The 19,022-nt window shown below is 39.3% G+C and overlaps 2 protein-coding genes and 2 non-coding genes across 4 annotated transcripts; 1 reads left to right on the top strand and 3 right to left on the bottom strand.

The window, feature by feature from the left end:
• The first annotated feature begins 582 nt into the window (after positions 1-582).
• trnaf-gaa (transfer RNA phenylalanine (anticodon GAA)) lies at positions 583-655 on the top strand. Its single transcript has one exon. It is a non-coding gene; the product is annotated as a tRNA-Phe (tRNA).
• A 318-nt stretch (positions 656-973) lies between these two features.
• tbc1d25 (TBC1 domain family, member 25) lies at positions 974-10,431 on the bottom strand. The gene is made up of 7 exons (XM_057357310.1): positions 9,996-10,431; positions 8,718-8,827; positions 8,387-8,541; positions 6,004-6,128; positions 4,834-5,022; positions 4,050-4,325; positions 974-3,967 (listed from the first exon to the last, which is right to left on the bottom strand). The coding sequence occupies exons 1-7, from the start codon at positions 10,038-10,040 to the stop codon at positions 2,285-2,287; spliced, it is 2,583 nt and encodes an 860-aa protein (XP_057213293.1). The 5' UTR covers positions 10,041-10,431; the 3' UTR covers positions 974-2,284.
• A 329-nt stretch (positions 10,432-10,760) lies between these two features.
• On the bottom strand, positions 10,761-10,832 carry trnah-gug (transfer RNA histidin (anticodon GUG)). The gene has a single exon. It is a non-coding gene; the product is annotated as a tRNA-His (tRNA).
• A 23-nt stretch (positions 10,833-10,855) lies between these two features.
• On the bottom strand, positions 10,856-18,990 carry nt5dc2 (5'-nucleotidase domain containing 2). Its single transcript, XM_057357345.1, has 14 exons — positions 18,527-18,990; positions 18,043-18,227; positions 17,753-17,827; positions 17,610-17,665; positions 17,424-17,517; positions 16,717-16,845; positions 15,579-15,639; positions 14,938-15,040; positions 14,661-14,762; positions 14,410-14,491; positions 13,297-13,383; positions 12,838-12,978; positions 12,165-12,229; positions 10,856-12,076 (listed from the first exon to the last, which is right to left on the bottom strand). Exons 1-14 carry the CDS (start codon positions 18,870-18,872, stop codon positions 11,815-11,817), a joined length of 1,788 nt encoding a protein of 595 aa, XP_057213328.1. The 5' UTR covers positions 18,873-18,990; the 3' UTR covers positions 10,856-11,814.
• Between the last annotated feature and the right edge of the window lie 32 nt (positions 18,991-19,022).

The following is a 19,022-nucleotide window of genomic DNA, read 5'->3' on the forward strand; positions in this document are numbered from 1 at the left end:
GTTTCGAGTCACTTTGTCCCAGAATAATGTAAAAAGCACTCCGTGTTTAATAATGAAAGCTAAAGTAAGGGAGCTTTATATATCATTATTATCATTTATATATAATTATTATCATTATTATATCAAAATAATTATTCCTTAATGGCAAGTAAACGTCAAAATTATGAACCGTGAGGCTGTCGTAATTTTAAGATGATATATACGACAGCTTTTGTTTCGAGAATTTGGATTCTTACATTTTCATTTTTTCCTAAAATCAATCTTGAGATTCTTAAGTTTTTTTCGGGAATTTTTCGGGAATACACAACACTGACAATAAGAATTTTCTACCTTAAGAATGTTTTGTGAATCTGGCCCATGAACACATGCACTGTTAATGTATTGCACATTGCATTCTTCCTAGTCAAATTAGACACAAAAAACTGATTAATACTGTCTCTCTAACACTCATCAGACACATTGTTATTATACATTTAATCAACATAGTAATCAGTGCATACATTGTGTTGGTATTTAGTGAAATTTGTTGCAAATACTGTCTCTCCCGCTGAAACCCATTCAAACAGATTGGGGACATCATCTGCCGAAATAGCTCAGTTGGGAGAGCGTTAGACTGAAGATCTAAAGGTCCCTGGTTCGATCCCGGGTTTCGGCATTTTGAAACAAATGGAATTATACCCTACGGCTAATTTAGATGGCAAATTACCACTCTAAAATTTGAGTGTAATAGGCAGTGTACAGTAATGTCCAATCTTAACCATCACCATGTGCAAAACTTCAATGGCTGATCAAGGCCTTATAACATATCCATCACAATCCAGTCAGATAATAAAATTTATTGGACAATGTGGAAGAGTATTTTCATTTACTGGTAATTAACAGCTTCTATGTAGTCTCTAAACATATTGGTTTGTTTTTTTACATGTGGCCTTTAACAAATGATTGATCAAGAACAATATTTAGTAAGAACATATTCAGTATCAATATTCGCTGAATTTATTGTATAAATAGGAGCATTGCAAACATTCAATCCAACAAATCTCTCCATGGGTGTGGGTAAAGAATACTATCATACACAGTCAAACCAAATCAGAGTAACATACATCATACATACATGTTTTGAACTTAACGCTGATGATCAGGACCCATAACTGTTCCCTTTTCTTGGTCCATGTGCGGGTTTATTATTGTTTCAGCACTTCAAAGAAAAAGGGAAAAGAACACTTGGTATTAAGACGTGAAGAATGAATGTACAAGTTGTCCGTTGAACAGCATTCGACCAAAGGCATGAATCACTTTGTCATTTATGTTATCAGCAGGGATTCTTCTCCACTGTTGACACTTGACAACAAAGTTCTTATGGCAACAAATGAACAGTTAAGCCTTTGGTGGAATATGGAATAATAAATTATAATGCACATAGAAAAAAAGCACAACAAAAATTATTCAGACCAGGATATTAAAATGAAAAATTGTGAAATGAGGCACTTTTCCCACAAAGGCAAGAATAAGTAAAAGCAAATAAACTGACAACATTGACAAGGTTCTGTCAGTTCAGGACTGTATTTGAGCATTATTATCATCATTTTCTGTCTGAAAGAGATTTAAAGATGTCTTTACTGTGGTAAAATATTTGGTCAAGTACATCTGCTAATATCAATATTTATCAAAGGCCCACTGCATTTTGTTCTATGTAAAAATGCTGTTCTATACTAGACAGAATTTGATCACTTACTCAAGATTCGGTCTGACTTTTATCTGTTCTATAAACGTTTCACATTGATGGGACACTAAATACCACGTCAGCACCTTCGTCCCATACTGAAAGCCAGATGTCCCGTTAAAACATTTTGCACAAACAAAAGTCAAGGCTTAAGGTTTCATAAAGCACACTGGACAATTATCAGTATACCAAAAACACATTTGCTACTGGCAATAAGTTCAACAAACATACGCAGATACTTGAGGTTAATATAAAGGGGTTTACATTTTCATAATGTGCCTTTCTCAAAATATCATTTCAAAAGTGTTACAGTATTTACAAATTGAAATGAAACTCAAACTGGCCTGTCCTTTCAAAGGACAAACAATAAAGTGCAATAAAAAAGGTACAGTACAACGACAGGGGCGGTAAACAGGAAAATGAGAAAGTCATCGAGCTTTGGTTTTAAAACAAAACAAGTTCCATGGAGCATGTGTAGAACACAAAGGTGTGCTGAAAAACTTGCTTGTGTTACGACACGAGCGTCTATTTGTTGTCGGGGGGCTGGTTGCTGGACATGAATCATGAAGCTGAGGGAGAAAGAGCAATGGGAACAGTCGGGGAAGGAATAGTATTAGCCAGATTGTACGTTGAATTTGGGAATGTACCCTGAGAGGGCTGTACATTGAGGAAAGGGGGTATAGTGCTGGGTGTCTGGGGGGATGCCGCAGCAGTAGTCGGTGAGTCCAAGCTGACTTCATCGCCTTCCTCAGAGTCCCATACCTCACTCTGAAGGTAATCTGCGAAAAGCGCTTTAGCTCGCTGCAGAATACGCCCAAGGTTGTGTCGACGGACCAAGCGGTCAAAGTGCATGGCCAGCTCGTTATAATCCAAGCTGTTTTTAACAATGTGATCCCGGTGCTCCAGCAGAATGGAAAGACAAAGAAACAGCATAAAAGGATTCCCTTTCCCGAACTCTTGCGGAGGAGGGAGTGAGCACGGTTTCATTCCACCCCCTTCTGGTTTGGTTGTGTTTGGAGAGCTTCCACCGGTTCCCGTGGGTTTGCACGGGGAGGGGAGATTGGTGGAGAACGGTTTGGGCAAAGATGGCGACTTGCCGAAGGATAAAACTGGGGAAGAGAGAAGAGAACGACTGTAACCCTGCGATGGAGATGCCAATGAAGATTTCCCAGGGAGCACTGATGGAGATTGAGCCCCGGCTCCAGTTTGTGAGGACGCGAACCCTCTGGGGGCTTTATCGGGAGACGCTGCTTTATCGCCACTTGATGAAGAGGATGTGCATTTTGACAGAGCGTCGGGAGACGCTGTTCGCCAGCTGGACGGTGAATTAGAAGCTTCCAGTGATTGACTGGAGTTACTTTTCCAGTTTGGCAGACCAGATGCTGGGGAAGCTGCCTGACCGTTGGGAGGGTCTCTCTGGCCTGGAGATGAGGGTGTGCAGTTACCATTGATAAGCGGTTCCTGCTCTCCGGGATCCTCCTCGCTTTCCTCTGTGGACTGGCGGATGGAGAACGGCAATATGGAGTGCGCCAATTGAAATTGCACAGGAGATGATGCGGAATCAGAGCAATCATTCTCCTCAAAACTATCCTCAGTACGACTGCAATAGTACTTAAACTCCCCAAAGCTAGCTTGTTTCTCAAATGGTGGTACTGGAGCTGTGACATCATCATTCTTCTTGACAGTATTATCCACGCTGTAACCTTCCCTTCGTGAGCCCTTCTCCTCCTCTACAACCGGTTTACGACCTCCATCTGCCTCTTCTCGGGACGGTCTCAGCATGTGGCGTCTCCTCTGCCTTTCCGTCTGCTCCTCTTCCACTTCCATTTCCACGTTCTGATGGACATCCCGTGAGCTGGTGGACTGGTACGCCTCGAGCGGTGGCCCCAGAACCTCCACCTCAGTCTCGGGTGGGTCAGGTGGCAAAGAGCTCCAGGTTACCTCCAGCATTCGCAGAGCATCGTCGAAAGCGAATTCCCGCTTCAGCTCCAGGAGCAGCCAGCGGTAACAGAAAAACAGGTCGTCTGCACCTTTAGAGACTAGGTAGGCGTAAAACTCAGGGTCTGAATACTGCAGAAGCAATTTGAGATGCTGGAACTTAATGGACATGAGCTGGCCGTCAGGACGGAAATTGCCCTCGAGGCGCTTCATAATACCGCAGAAGCAGATGAAGGCGTGAGCCTCGTTGTCCATGACCGCAAGGATTGGCGAGGCAATATCGCTCATGCCTTGGCAATAAGACACCTGGAGAAGCAGATTTAGGATAGCTTATATTTCACATGCACTGCGTATAATGAACAGTATGGTATTTTTCACACATGCTTACCTGTGGGTGTGTTATAGCGAAGGTGGTGAGGAGATCAGTCAAGGCTGTGAGATGAGGGCTGTCTTCTGAGCCGGCGTAGTACGGATGCGCTCGATCGGTTCTGAGAACGTCCTTGAGAACGTTTCCCCGGATGAACTCTAGATCCTCTGAGCTGACTCGTGACTTCCACTCGCTCTTAAGCTGGTCATACTCTCTCGTCTTTCTCTTCATGTAGTCCATTCTTTCCTGCCCTGTCAGACCATCTGGATACACGTTGAGGAGATATCGCCATACAACCTGCCATGATACAAGGAAGAAAGGTTTTTTTACATGACTTCACAATAAATGTAAAGGTCCAGTGTATGTAATTTAGCAGCGTCTAGTGGTGAGGCTGTGAATTGCAACCAACAGCTGACTCCCCCCTCCCTTTCGAAGCACTACGGTGGCTGACACAGAACTAAGATGTCGTCACGTTTTTGCTTCTTTGCTGAAGGAGATAACGTATTTACAAAACCCACTCTGTAGAGCCGTTTGTCCGTTTAGGGCGACTGTAGAAACAACATAGCAAATTCCATATAAGGGGACACGCAGTGTATGTAGATAGAAATAACTCATTCTGAGGTAATAAAAACATAACGCTTCATTATGTAAGATCTGTATACACCTCTGAAGACATAGTTATGTATATTATATTGCATTTCTGTCGATAGATCCTCAAAAAATTACACTCAGCACCTTTAAATCGATGTAGATTTAATATAATAAACACTGAAAAATACTCTCAGAGTAACTACAGCTTAGACACCTTGCGTAAAGATGGCTCAACCCCTCCATGATAAATACGAAGTCTGAGTTCTTCCGGCCTGGTCAGCTGACCTTCACTGTTCAGGTAGCTGTGAAATTCAGTATCACTTAAAGGAGGCTTGAACGGTTTCATCTCTTCTCCATAGGACCAACTCAAGGCCTGCTGTACCCGTGACAGGGTGCGACCCACCTGAATGCGGAAGGCAAAAAGAGTGAGAAATAAATACAAAAATGTTCAGGAAAAAATCAGGAACGGCATCAAGTGAGGGCTTAAATATCTACTGCCTTTAATTGGCCTAAATTACTGTCTGAAGCCAGTAGACAGGAAATGGGCAGCAGACTGGCTGGTAGGACTGTCAAGGTAATTTTTTATTTATATAGCACCTTTAACAACATTAAATGCTGACCAAAGTGCTTCACAGTAACATACTATAATGATAAAATAAAAATACAGGGAAACAAAAATTTAAAAGAAACAACATTAAACCAGGTAAAAACAGAAACGAAAAAATTAACTCACTAAGACCAACATATCCAACAACTATGAAAAGGCCTGAGAAAAGAGATACGTTTTCAATGATGATTTAAATCCAGATAAGGAAGATGAAAACCTAACAGATTGAGGTAACGAGTTCCACAGCTTAGGGGCAAAAATAGAAAATGCTCTATCACCTTTAGATTTCAAACGAGACAAAGGGACAGTTAATAGATTTTCAGAGGAAGATCTAAGAGATCTCCGAGGTGAACATGGACAAATAAGGTCTGAAATATAAACTGGAGCCAAACCATGCAAGGTTTTAAATACAAAAGTTAAAACCTTGTACTCAATTCTAAATTGACTGTGCAATTAATAAAAAAAAAAAATCTTAATCAATTTTGGCCTCCAACAATTACAAAAACAAAATAATTGAGGTAAAACGATTGAATAAAACCACAGCGCACAGATTTCGTTTATAGCGGTTCAACTGTGCTATTTTCTTTACATTTATTTTTCAGTTGAAAAAGTTTTTACATTTTTCTATGTTGCTTCAAAAGTTAGTGAGTAATCGTGTTAAATAATCGGGATCTCAATATTGGCTAAAATGGTTGTGATTATGATTTTTGTCAAAATCGAGCAGCCCTACTGGCTGGTAAACAGCTGTCTGACAGGCTGAAGAAAATCAAGAGTCACCTGGGACAGAAGCGATTGTGTGAAGGGAAGTGCGGCAGATACCAGTGACCTCTTCTCTCCCTGTAGCTGGTCTGAGCCAATCACATCTTTAGGGCTGATTATGTCCCAGTCCTCCAATACTGGACCTTAGGAGAAAAAACAAAAATCATAACAGTTGACACTTAAACACTTCTTAATCTTCCTTTTTTATTTGCATGAAAAGCATTTTGTTGCCATTATTTGCTGCTAAATGTATTGACTGATTTCTGGAAGTATCGTGGGGTGACAGAGCCATTGCATATTTTCAGGAACTACTGAAATCATGTGAGTAAAGAGCCAATAAGAACACTACATTGCCCTATGATGCAAATGTAAGTTTAGTTTCAATTTCGATCGGCCACGGAGAGATGAATATGCCTATTTATCTTAATTCCTGCCTAATTCCTGTGTTGTGTGCGTCAGTGACCAACAAACACACATATACACAAACTTTGGATACTGTAGGCTTGCAACTGCCAATGTAAACAGTGCAATTTGACATTAAAGTACTTTAATCGGAACTCCTGTCTCCGTGTCCTTACCGACACTCCATGGCGATGATCAAATTAACCTAAGAACCAGTCCACCTACCCTACATACTACACTGCGTTCCAAATTATTATGCAAATTGGATTTAAGTGTCGTAAACATTTAATTTTATATTGTTCAATTAAACTTATGGAAGGTATTGTGTCTCAGTGCTCTTTGGATCACTGAAATCAATCTCAGACACCTGTGATAAGTAGTTTGCCAGGTGAGCCCAATTAAAGGAAAACTACTTAAGAAGGACGTTCCACATTATTAAGCAGGCCACAGGTTTCAAGCAATATGGGAAAGAAAAAGGATCTGTCTGCTGCCGAAAAGCGTCAAATAGTGCAATGTCTTGGACAAGGTATGAAAACATTAGATATTTCACGAAAACTTAAGCGAGATCATCGTACTGTGAAGAGATTTGTGGCTGATTCAGAGCACAGAAGGGTTCGTGCAGATAAAGGCAGAATGAGGAAGGTTTCTTCCAGACAAATTCATCGGATTAAGAGAGCAGCTGCAAAAATGCCATTGCAAAGCAGCAAACAGGTATTTGAAGCTGCTGGTGCCTCGGGAGTCCCGAAAACCTCAAGGTGTAGGATCCTCCAGATGCTTGCAGTTGTGCATAAACCTACTATTCGGCCACCCCTAACCAATGCTCACAAGCAGAAACGGTTGCAGTGGGCCCACACATACATGAAGACTAATTTTCAAACAGTCTTGTTTACTGATGAGTGCCGTGCAACCCTGGATGGTCCAGATGGATGGAGTAGTGGATGGTTGGTGGATGGCCACCATGTCCCAACAAGGCTGCGACGTCAGCAAGGAGGTGGCGGAGTCATGTTTTGGGCTGGAATCATGGGGAGACAGCTGGTGGGCCCCTTTAGGGTCCCTGAAGGTGTGAAAATGAACTCTGCAAGGTATGTAGAGTTTCTGACTGAGCACTTTCTTCCATGGTACAAAAAGAAGAACCATGCCTTCCGTAGCAAAATCATCTTCATGCATGACAATGCACCATCTCATGCTGCAAAGAATACCTCTGTGTCATTGGCTGCTATGGGCATAAAAGGAGAGAAACTCATGGTGTGGCCACCATCCTCCCCTGACCTCAACCCTATTGAGAACCTTTGGAGCATCCTCAAGCGAAAGATCTATGATGGTGGGAGGCAGTTAGCATCAAAACAGCAGCTCTGGGAGGCTATTCTGACATCCTGCAAAGAAATTCAATCAGAAACTATCCAAAAACTCACAAGTTCAATGGATGCAAGAATTGTGAAGGTGATATCAAAGAAGGGGTCCTATGTTAACATGTAACTTGCCCTGTTAGGATGTTTTTGATTGAAATAGCTTTTGATTTCAGTAAATATGACCTCCTAATGCTGCAAATTCAACAAATGACCATTTTCAGTTTTTTACAACCTATGAAATGTTTTCAAACTCTGTTGTGCATAATAATTTGGAACAGTGCATTTTGAGTTTTTCATTTTTTAAATAAATACTGTTGTCAGTGGGAGGTTTGTTCAATAAAATTCCAAATGTACCCTAACTGTTGATTACTTGAAAATTATACTGACTGTCATTTGCATCGACAAATTAGGAAAACCAGAGAAAGATATCATTTGCATAATAATTTGGAACGCAGTGTATTTATTTTCCCTGCTATTGTAGTAAATGGGGGATGAGATCTATTTGGTTACTTACATTCTTCCAAATATCTTCCTTTGTGTTCAGCAGAACAAAGAAATGTATACAGGTTTGGAACAACCTGAAGCTGAGTAAATAATGACAGAATTTTCATTTTTGGGTTAACTATCCCTTTAACTAAGAGTTTACTTACTGTCCTCTGATGGTTTAATGTCCACTTTGAGTTGGAGGAATGGCTTTGCCGCACTGACAAACGCTGCATCTAAATCCCAGTCGGACAGCAGAGACACATACACCTCCACACCTCCGCGATCACGGGACAGGTAACTAATCCCAAAATTGTGTTTCCTAGAAGAACCAAAAGGAACTTCATATCTGTATTCACTCTACTGACCCATAAATTATTTATTAGATAATTATACAAATTAAATTGTCATTATCAAAATCAGACTCAATAATAGTAATAAATCCAAACCAGAATGAATATTTACCATTTTAAAAACAATTTGTAATTTCACACTCACCCATTCAGCTCAAAGGCTCTTATCAGTATATGCTGCAACACCTCCAGAGAGGTTATTTGAGGATCTACAGCAAATGAGCGGAACTCTACCGGTAACACCCCTTCACACTTCTGTGGGCACATACACAGAAAAATAAAGGCACTGTTTGAACAAGAAGGGTCTGAAGGGTTCTATGTTTCACTTTGGGAGCAAATATTTAGGGGTTACTATACATAACCCTTTACACAACAACAAACCTGATCAGGTGACACATTCTTAATTATTGCCTGTTGAGTCTGTTTATGTTGAAACTACCTTTAAAATGTATTATCCCTGTGGGAAACTACAATGTTTAACAACATTGGTTAAAAAGCAACTCATTATGTCAAGGTTCACATGACACCCACATTAATTTACTATATTAAACTTTTCAGGCTGATTTGGTCTATCTGATTATTTAATCCCGAATTCAGTGTGATCATCTTCAATCCATTGACCATAGTTCTGTAAAGAGCCTTTCTAGACAAGTGACACCATACTGTTCTTAAAGGGGCCAAGTTACGTTAAGTGCTATTTAATCATTTAGAGCGTCTCCCTTAGACTTGCATTCGTAATAAAATCACACGATATGTGCATTCTCGTTCCATTGCTTTGTTTATTCATTCATTAAAACACTCTGTATGTATTTGAAGTGACTGGAAAACAAGTTAAACTATTTCATGGCAATTTGATCATGTGACACCTGAGCGCAAACATGACTCACGATAATGTCAGCAGCACTTATATTTGCTTTAAATATTTGTTCATATTTAAGACCTGTAGGACTCTATACACGAGAATAAATAGCTAACGTTAACGTTAAGCACAAAAACTATAACCCGTAACTGTCGTAAAATGACTGACGGGATCAATCCCAAACAAAATACACGCTACAATGTATGACGTAAACGGTTAAGTGCACTGCACTGTAATTGTATACACGTAAATTAATATAACGTTACAGATGTTTTAAATATCAAAAACAATATGACCAATCGCTAATGTAACTGTTACTTATGTTGCAGTCACGATGTGTATGTAAACAACAAAGATGTTTACATGTAGGCGAAGTATACGATGAAAATGAAGACTAAATAGAATAAAAAAAACTCCACGGCCGTTTTTATTTTCTTCTAGCCTAGCTGGCTGAACTACGTGGACTAACGTTACTGTAATGTTGTATTTCAATCCTGCTCCAGCTGTGTTGCTCTGCGGGTTATTGGGGTTTCAACCTGCCGCTCAGTCCCCACAATTTCTCACCTTGACTTTGACACGAACTACCCCCCTCTCCTCCTCAGCCGACATGATGGGTAGTCCGCTTCGGGGGGTCCTTTTCAGAGATGCGTTGTCGTCATCTAGAAAATAAAGTGAAATAAATAACAATGGATGCGGTACCCGTTTTCTCCGCTCTTACTGCTTCAGCAGGTTCAGTGAAGGTTCCGTTAATGAGAGACTCCAAAACAACGTCTGCGGACAGGTTTCAAGATAAAAGCCCCGCTGAAAGCAAAGCTATGAGCGTTTGTATTTTAAAAAGGGTTATACAAATTATAAAAATGGTTTTGAATGTAGTGTATTTATAAACCTAATAATTATATCGGGGATCAACCAGAACAATAGCTATGCCATTATTTAAAACAAAAGGTTTTCCAGTCATTGCGTTTACTGCTTCCACAGCGAAGCCCGGCATAAAATTGAACGACAGCACTGCTTAGGCCAGTTTGAACAACAGGATATGTCGTCAAAGATGCATTACATCATTGCAATCTTGAGGGAATGAATGATCAATATGTAAGACAAAAGACACCTAAAGATTTGTTTTAAGGATAAAGAGAAAATTGGTCGTTTGTGAGAAAAAATAGTTTTTGTTTCCACCTTTAAACAAATTAAATAATTTATATGTGCAACAATGCATAAAATCAGTATCTGACCTTTATCAATTTTAGAACAGCAAACACTACAATACAAAAAGCAACCTATGTCAATTATTTTACAGAAGGAAAAAACAAAATCTTTGCTTTATTTCCCTGCCGTGACCCGGATTCGAACCGGGGTTGCTGCGGCCACAACGCAGAGTACTAACCACTACACGATCACGGCGCACTACTAAGCAGATGCTGCGTAGCAGGGCAGAATTCAGCCATCATACCGATATCCTATTTATGTTGTATTACAACACTTTTATTTCACTTTCAATTGTACAGGAAGCAAATAATGATTACATTATGTTGTTAGAGAAATGAATTTAGCAGCATAGCTATTCACAGACGTCAGAATGTAACGAAACAACGTCTGATTTTACAGAAGCTTAGGCAAAAGCCACAGTAAGATCTGCAGGTCAAAAAGAAATGCATTTAGTTTTGCCCTCCAGTAGCTTCCATTTATTTAATACAGCTGTAGTTTAAAACAAAACATATTTCTAGTAAAAAAAAGCTACAGAGAGTGGTAAAAGTAATTATTTGTTCATGTTTAAAGTCTGACCCTACGTAACATGAATCATGTACTGTTAGTACATTACAACACCAGACCTATGAAGTTATTTGACCTATTCATAACTCTAATCAGAATCACTGTATTGTAACTCATATTGTGCATTTTCAGCCAGCGGCTTAATACTTTTTCCCACCAGAGTAAAAAAATTATGGGTCCCCAAGTATAGATAGTCTGCTTTCATCCTTCCTTTGTGATGATATGATTCATCAAAATTCACGGTAATGCAAACATCATTCTGCTCCAACTACAAATCTCACGACATACAGGATGAATCTATAAAAAGGTAAACCACTTAACATACTTAGCACTTCACTATTTTGCACAGATTTGTAAGACATTTCGATAGCGTGTAAAACTGTTAAAGATAAAAACACGTGAAGAGATGGATCATAAACAAGTCGTTCAGCGTTTCACCATGTAAGGCTTGAGAACATTGAGATGCATTGTAACAAAACGTCCAGCAGATGGCTCCAGCGCGTGCTGAGCACCAGCACAAATTGCCACGTGTCCAATACCACTCAGACATGGATCCACCCTGTCACTTTTCAAAAGTTCAGTTTATATTTGCATTCTAACCCCTTGGCAGTTTTTAGCGAATGTGGGCCATCTCTTCCAGGAAGGGCGTCTTCATGCAGCCAGTGCAGAGCTGGTCCATCCAGAGGGGGGCTTCGTGCTGCAGGGGTGTGCGGCGAGGGTAGAAAGTGTAGGAAAGATCATAGTTCAGCAGGCAGCTGATAGAGGCCATGTAGAGGTCAGAGAAACGGCACAGGCGTCGGGAAAAGTAGGTGGGGTTGTGGCAGGTACGGAATATGCTCCCAAAGTGAGGGTTGAAGAGGTTCTTGGTGACGGCTCTGAGAATTAGACAATGGAGAAACGAATACAATGCTTGCACTTTTCATCAGATGAGTTCGTAAATGTATCATCTATTGTTTCCCTTACCTTAGCTCCTCTCTCTCTTTGAGCCACTCTTGCAGAACCTTCTTGGACTCGGGATCTCTATACATCTGGATGAAAAAAAATGCATTAGGCAGATGTCCTACTCCTAATATGCAATAATGTTCAAATTTGAAATAGTGGGTCGAAAAAAGCTATTGCCTGTTCAAGATTTTAAAGTTTTAATGGATTTATTAAACTTTAAAATTAAAGCTGAGAAATGTATTAAAGTGAGAGAATTACTGTGGGATTAAAGAGCAGAAATAACTATGAGGTGTCCCTTCAAAGATGTCACATTTATATAAAATAGGAAGAAACGCATGCAAGCATTAAGCTTTCAACAATTATCACTTAAATCTTGACAGAAAAGTATGTTACATGCATTCTGGATTATGTACAACAGATAAATCAATCACATCAAGCTTGTCTTACACAGATGATCTCACACAGTATAGTCAATATTTAGCGAATGGACCTCTGCCAAATCAATCAGGTCAGTCCTATAATGCAGCCATATGGGTACAAGCAAGCACATGTATGGCAGGACACTTTTATTTAGTCCACATTATAACCCGAACACTACGTTGCATAAATGGCAACCATTGCTCAAATGCTTAAATGTACATTTATAATGCAATCCTTTATTTTATGAATGGTTTAAGGGTGAATTGAATCGTACCTGCATGCGCTCCAGCAGACCAGTGAGGGCCTGCAACCATGTGAGACTTTGAGCATACTGCTCTGTATTCACCACCTTTGTCTCCACCTCAAGTTCAGGCACAATCGCTCCTGTTCTCCAGCCATGTCGCAGCATCAGGTCCTTAAATGTCATGACATGACAGTTCAGTTTAAACAGAAGTCCACTTAAAAAACCTTTTTATAATCAGAGTTACCATTGGACACTGGAAAAAATATTGACTATATGGAAACTATAGTTTGTCCTATTTGTGGCACAATGGCTTAGCAAGCGAAGAGGAAGATTCAGTGAGATCTACTAACACTTGTTTAAATCAGCAATCAAAACATTAATAACAGAAAAAAGACACAGCAAAACAAATTCATATGCACAACAAATGTGCACAATGAGGAAGCCTTGCAATTCTAGGCAGCACCATGGAATTCAATAGAACTGACTCACTGCCAAATCACTGTAGAGATGATCTCCAAAATAGAACACCTTGGATCCTTGCCATCCAGTTAGTTTCAGAAAATCTACAAGATTTCCCTAAAAATGAAAAAGCAAAGACATATGTCACATATTTATGTTCTGAGAAGCTATGAGACCAAGCAATTATTTTCCATGACTCATTTATGTTTCTGGAAGCTATGTGGCAACAGACCTTTCTTTGGTTTTCCCATTTTACACAGCAGTAACAGTTTGCCGTTCTAAGTTTCCTGCCAGACACTTTCCCACAAGTCTCCCCCCAATTTAGAATGCTTTACAAATGCTTCTTTAACTTCATCTTGCTGGAGGGTGTTCATAAGGTCTCTGTATTGACTTCTGTTTGTTTGTAAACGCCTGACACCACTGAACTGCGCTCAACTGACTTTCCATTGAGACTGAGGTTCACCTTACTGCCCTCTTTCCCACTTTTTTCCCTTAAAAAGGGAAGGAAATAAAGTGAATTCATTCTACCATTCACACAGGACCCATGCTCAGATGGAAAGACTTGGTTTATTCTCACAGAGAAAGGAAACATGTGAACCACACAACTTCAACAAACATGATTCAGTGAGTCAAGGTTTTATAAGTAGGGCAAATGTTGCAGGAATTCTAAACAAATGACCCAAATCTGTATCTGTAATCCTTTGACCTAATCCACATTCAGAGATGAGTCAGCAGAAAGGTCTGATGGCAATTTGGCAACTTGAAGCTTGCCAGCTAACCAAATATCTTCATGTGTTGCTCATAAGCACGTTAAGTGAAAAGAATACAATTGGACTATTCTGACAATAACAAAGGCAGCGTAAGGAGAGATTCACATTTCACATGCGCAAGTTTGTTATTTTAAATGTAGACACGCGGCAGACGTGCACAAATAGGGAGCGATGCGGACACGCATCGAGATGGTGGCGCGGCTCGCGTTTTCCGCGCGGTTTTAGACGCAAAATGTAAATCGCCCCTAACACATATCTGTGTTGAATATTACACAATGTATGACAATTTTTTTTAAGTAAATTCTAAATGTACATAAACAATACAAAGTTATAAAAACAAATTTAAGTTATTTACATATTTTTATTTTGTTACCTGCTTATAGATCTGTCCCTTATCCAAACTCTTGATCCTATCCCACTTCATGTCTCCATTGCCGTCCAAACGTCTGAATGGTCTTGAAAATTTAAATACATAAAGATAATTTAATACAATAATTCAAGAATAAAGTGATTTACTCAAGTTGCAAGCATTTAGGAAGAATATATTCGAAATCAATATATATTAGGCAGGTTAGTAAGATTTAATTTAAAAATGTAAGATTTTATTCAATAAAACAGACTTACTTTACACAGTCATTAAAAAAATGTGGCTTATCAGCTTGAACAATGACAACATCAAAGAATTCCCTCCAGTCTTTTCCAACCATATACTTCATGCCTTTGTCACTAAAAGAAAATTGAGCAAAACACATTAAATACAAAAATATCACGAAACCATAATTGGTAAAAAAAAGTTAATTTGGTTTCTTAAACTAGTTAAACTGAACTTAAAATATTAACTCGGAGATGATATGAACTTAACTTTTGCATATTAAAATTTGTAAACCAACGGGAAACTCACACAAAGCTGAAGGGGCTATTGGTAATAAGGAAAAGTTTCTTCCCCTGGCTGGCCAGTCGGTGTAACACAGCGTATGTCTCATCTCCTCTGAGAATGTATTTTTCTGGGGGCCAAATAAGCAAAAAAAGGTTACAGGGGGTAGAAAGTGATAGAGAACAAAACAGAATACAAGTTACAAAATGGACTTTTGAAAGCTAAACAACTGCATACTGACAAAAGCCAGTCATTCTGCAGACCATAATAAATAGCATACAGATACAATCTGTACTTCCTGCTTGAATAATAAGTATTCATCTCGCAGTGAAATATCTCATGAAGCATAAGCAGGTTCCTTGCTTGCAGACATTAGAAGCAAAGATTAGATTGGGCTAGCCCAACAGAACTCACTTCTATTCTCTAGAGGTCAGATTACGCAACAGGCTGTTCTGAAAGAAACTCTCCACCGACACAGACCACACAAAAGGACTGAGAGCCTTGTTTTCATTTTCTTAACAATCTTCAGTAATTTGCCCCCACAAAGCAACAGAAAACGAGATCGTCTTGCTTTTGGCTTGGTGTCAGGCAAATACAGGGCTTTTTTATGCCACAGGAAATGTTTGGTATTAAGGCAATGCACACGGTAAATATTGTTTTATACTCACCAAGATCCTGCATGATCCATTTGTACATGTAACCCTTGATATGCACCATTCCAATCGCATCCTGCAGACAAAAATGTGGTGTTTTAACTTGGTGCTTATGGTTCCCAACCAGAAAATTTAAAACATCACAACAGGTTGATACAACCGAGATTAAAACATAAAACAAACATATGGCTAAATCTTTTTTTTTTTTGGTGAATTTATTTGTATTTTTGACCGCTTGGAACAGTGTTCCAATTCATATTCATATCATTCAAACACAATAAAATGCAAACAGGACAGAACTACTATTATTTTTACATTACGTTTCCTTTATTCCTTGTTATTCTTTTTCCTTTGTTAGAAATAGGGAAAAAATATTTGTTGGAGATATTTGTTCTCATATGTTTCCAATAAACTTTCAAAAACTTTACTTTGATCAGCTGCCAGGTTTCCGGTTCCTCTGACAGCTTACGTACCCACACGCCTCTACGTGTACAGTACAATCTGTTCTATCAGCGCTGACAGACATTAAGTCACAAAGTTGCATTTGTAAGATAAACAAGTGCAGCATGCTAGCGCTTTCCCTGAAAAGCTTCCTAAAACTTGCCAAGTCATTTTGAAACAAAACCACATGCTAATTGAATTGAGTATTTGTTTCATCAATGTCAACATTTTTCAGATTTGGTAAAATGTGCTTAGCTATTTTGGGTTTAGCCAACCGTTTTATCAGCAACAAGAGTTAGACCGAAGAAGGAAAGATTGGGGCTGAAAAGCAGAACTGAAAAAGACGAATACATTATGTTCTGGCAAACTGGCCAAAGCAGCATAAAAAAAAGTTGCCCTGCAACCCAATTCAGGACCACCGTGATCCCGGCTGAATAAAAAAACAAATCAGTCAGCTGTGCGTAACCACAGGCAGAAGAAAGAACCATCTCAGCTTGACGACGAACTTTACAAAACGATGTACAAGAAACAACTCTCACGGTTTTAAATGACAAAAGCAGTTTTAAACGACAAAAGCAGCAGTTTGTACACCATTCCCACAGTCTAGAAAAACAGACTGGCTTCATTGAGCAAATTCACTAACAATCTTTCAAACATTAGGAAGATAAAGTAAAGAAGAGGTTTGTTTATAAAGATTCACGTATTGACTTACAGAGACATCTTTGTAGAGATGAACGGGGTCATACTCGATGTCATTTGAGATGAAGTAATCGTTTGCAGCTGCCAAGAGAGTCATCTCAGGGATGGAGAAAACGTCCATGAACTGCTTCATCACAGGACCCTGATAAAAAATTAAATATATGATTCAGATACAAACCACAATGAAACCTTAAAATTATTCGGCATTTTTAACAATGCAACATTTTTATCACATAAGGGTTTATATATTATTCCTCTCATACCCTCTACATTTTTATTTATTTATTCTTTTATTTATTTATTCTCTCTAAGAAAAAATGTTTGGCATATTTTGTCTTAAAAACATGTGAACACACGCAATCATTTTATTGTTTTCTGAAGATACATATTTAGCTGAACAAATATTTTAAACCAGAATTTTTTTATATAAAAATATAACTTATTACAAAAAATTCCATAATTTTTCCAGTCCTAGAAAATCTTTTTTTTATTCTACTGTATGACATTTTCCATGCTGACAACATCACTCATTAGGTGCACAAAATAGGATCCGAGATGGTGACAGGGGGGTCCCACTTTGCCCCTATTGACCTCTAGTAACATGTAACAAAAAAATAAGCCTTTAAATATGTCTTGGTAAACATCTAACTCTCATCCTCAAAAATGGCTGCTGAAACAAGAAACAAACCACATTATGAAGTCCACATGGAACAATCCTACCTTGCCGTAGAATCCGCTGACTTGGTGGAGGGGGACGTGATTTGAGCCATTATAAAGCTGCATGACTTCTTCATCTGGGATGGGTTTCAGACCCCTGAGTATAGGAGAGACAAACCTTCTGGATTACCTAAACCTCTTCTTTACACCGACAGACAGACCGATTTGATATAATCACGGTTGATTTACCTATAAACGGTGCCCAGCTGGATATAATGGAAGGCATCAATTTTCATCAGAAGTCCCTGTGGAGTACATAAAACAGGTTTGTTCAAGCTACGGCTGCAATAAAATAACGGTTTAAAACAATAAAACATGCATTTTTAATGCACCTTTTGGATGTCATAGTGAAGGCCCCGGGCTGCAAAGTTGGGAATGTAGTCATACTTGCCGATTCCCTCAGGATACTAGTAAAAACGAGAAACACAGCAAGCTTTCATCAATCCCAAACATGCCAACCAAACAGACTTGCACTAAAACTAAATGTTGAACTGTCTTTATGGTTATTGCACATTTATCTTATAATAACATTTGGTATAATTTAAATAGATTAAACTAGTCATAGTTGCTAAAAATAAATAAAAACGTTTTAAGGTGGGGGATGGTATGTTTTTCCACAGACCTTGTAGTGCTGCACAAGAAATTCTCGTGCTTTGTTGTATATCATTTCATCCAGGGCGCTGGAATATTGAGCAAGTGTGTAATCATAGTCAAAGCCGTAGATATCCACTTCTTCTAGATTCACTTCATTGTTGGCATAGATAGTGGAGGGGTTCAATAGATTGCACACTCCGGGAGGAATCAGATCTGTGGAAAAATACGTTATTATTTTTCATTTCTTAAAAAGTTTGTATTTTAATTGGCAAACCCAAAACAGCAACAGGGTACAAAAGTGAATGATACAAAATGATGCATTGAGGTTGCAGCCCGCATGCATGCAGCCCCATAATGGACAGTTGTTTACAATAATGCCCGAGGCTTGCGCCCTACTGGTGTGGATTAAAAAGTGAATCAAAAGTTTTGTTACGAGGGCAGTCTATTAAACATCACACATGTGCTACGTGCAGTGTATTAACATGAAACCCAAATACATAAAAAAAACATACCGTGGACGAGTCGTTTCATCTCATTATATCTCGCCCACAAGTACGTTTTGTTGTTGGTCTGCGGGGCCGTGGATGAGAAAGCCCTGCCAGATTTGGCAAGCGATTCTTCGGCCCTATTTTTCCCCACGATTTGATGTCTGTGCGATGTAACTGCGGCCGCGTTTTTTGTCGGTCCACAGTTTTGTCCGTCTTTGCAGCATTCCTGTTTGTTCATTGTTGTACCAGACGAGGCGAAGCTTCCACACGAAAAAGCAGGGATATTAAACCCAGCACACAACCCACCCCTGCAACTAGAGCTTCTCCGCCATAATGCATGGCCCAAAATGACTACTTTTTTGGAAGCCATGTCTAAACAACACTAGCTCTTTACACGGAGTGAAATCCTCAGATGAAGTTGTTTAACCCTTTCATTCGTGCATGCACCGCGTGTTAAGTCAGAATCCCGTCTGTGTGAGCTGATATAGCTTTGTGGAAGGTTTTACAAGGCGGGCGCAAG

This window comes from Triplophysa rosa, linkage group LG17, assembly GCF_024868665.1.
Source record: "Triplophysa rosa linkage group LG17, Trosa_1v2, whole genome shotgun sequence".
Lineage (NCBI taxonomy): Eukaryota > Metazoa > Chordata > Actinopteri > Cypriniformes > Nemacheilidae > Triplophysa > Triplophysa rosa.

Excerpts from the sequence above, each read along its gene's own strand:
- nt5dc2 (XM_057357345.1), bottom strand. The coding sequence starts at position 18,872 with ATGGCTTCCAAAAAAGTAGTCATTTTGGGCCATGCATTATGGCGGAGA. Across the intron at positions 15,640-16,716 it reads ATCTCTACAAAGATGTCTCT|GATGCGATTGGAATGGTGCA; the intron begins GTAAGTCAATAC and ends TTTTGTCTGCAG. Across the intron at positions 15,041-15,578 it reads ATGGATCATGCAGGATCTTG|AAAAATACATTCTCAGAGGA; the intron begins GTGAGTATAAAA and ends TTTGGCCCCCAG.
- tbc1d25 (XM_057357310.1), bottom strand. The coding sequence starts at position 10,040 with ATGTCGGCTGAGGAGGAGAGGGGGGTAGTTCGTGTCAAAGTCAAG. Across the intron at positions 8,828-9,995 it reads TAGTTCGTGTCAAAGTCAAG|AAGTGTGAAGGGGTGTTACC; the intron begins GTGAGAAATTGT and ends ATGTGCCCACAG. Across the intron at positions 6,129-8,386 it reads CATTAAACCATCAGAGGACA|GTCCAGTATTGGAGGACTGG; the intron begins GTAAGTAAACTC and ends TTTTCTCCTAAG.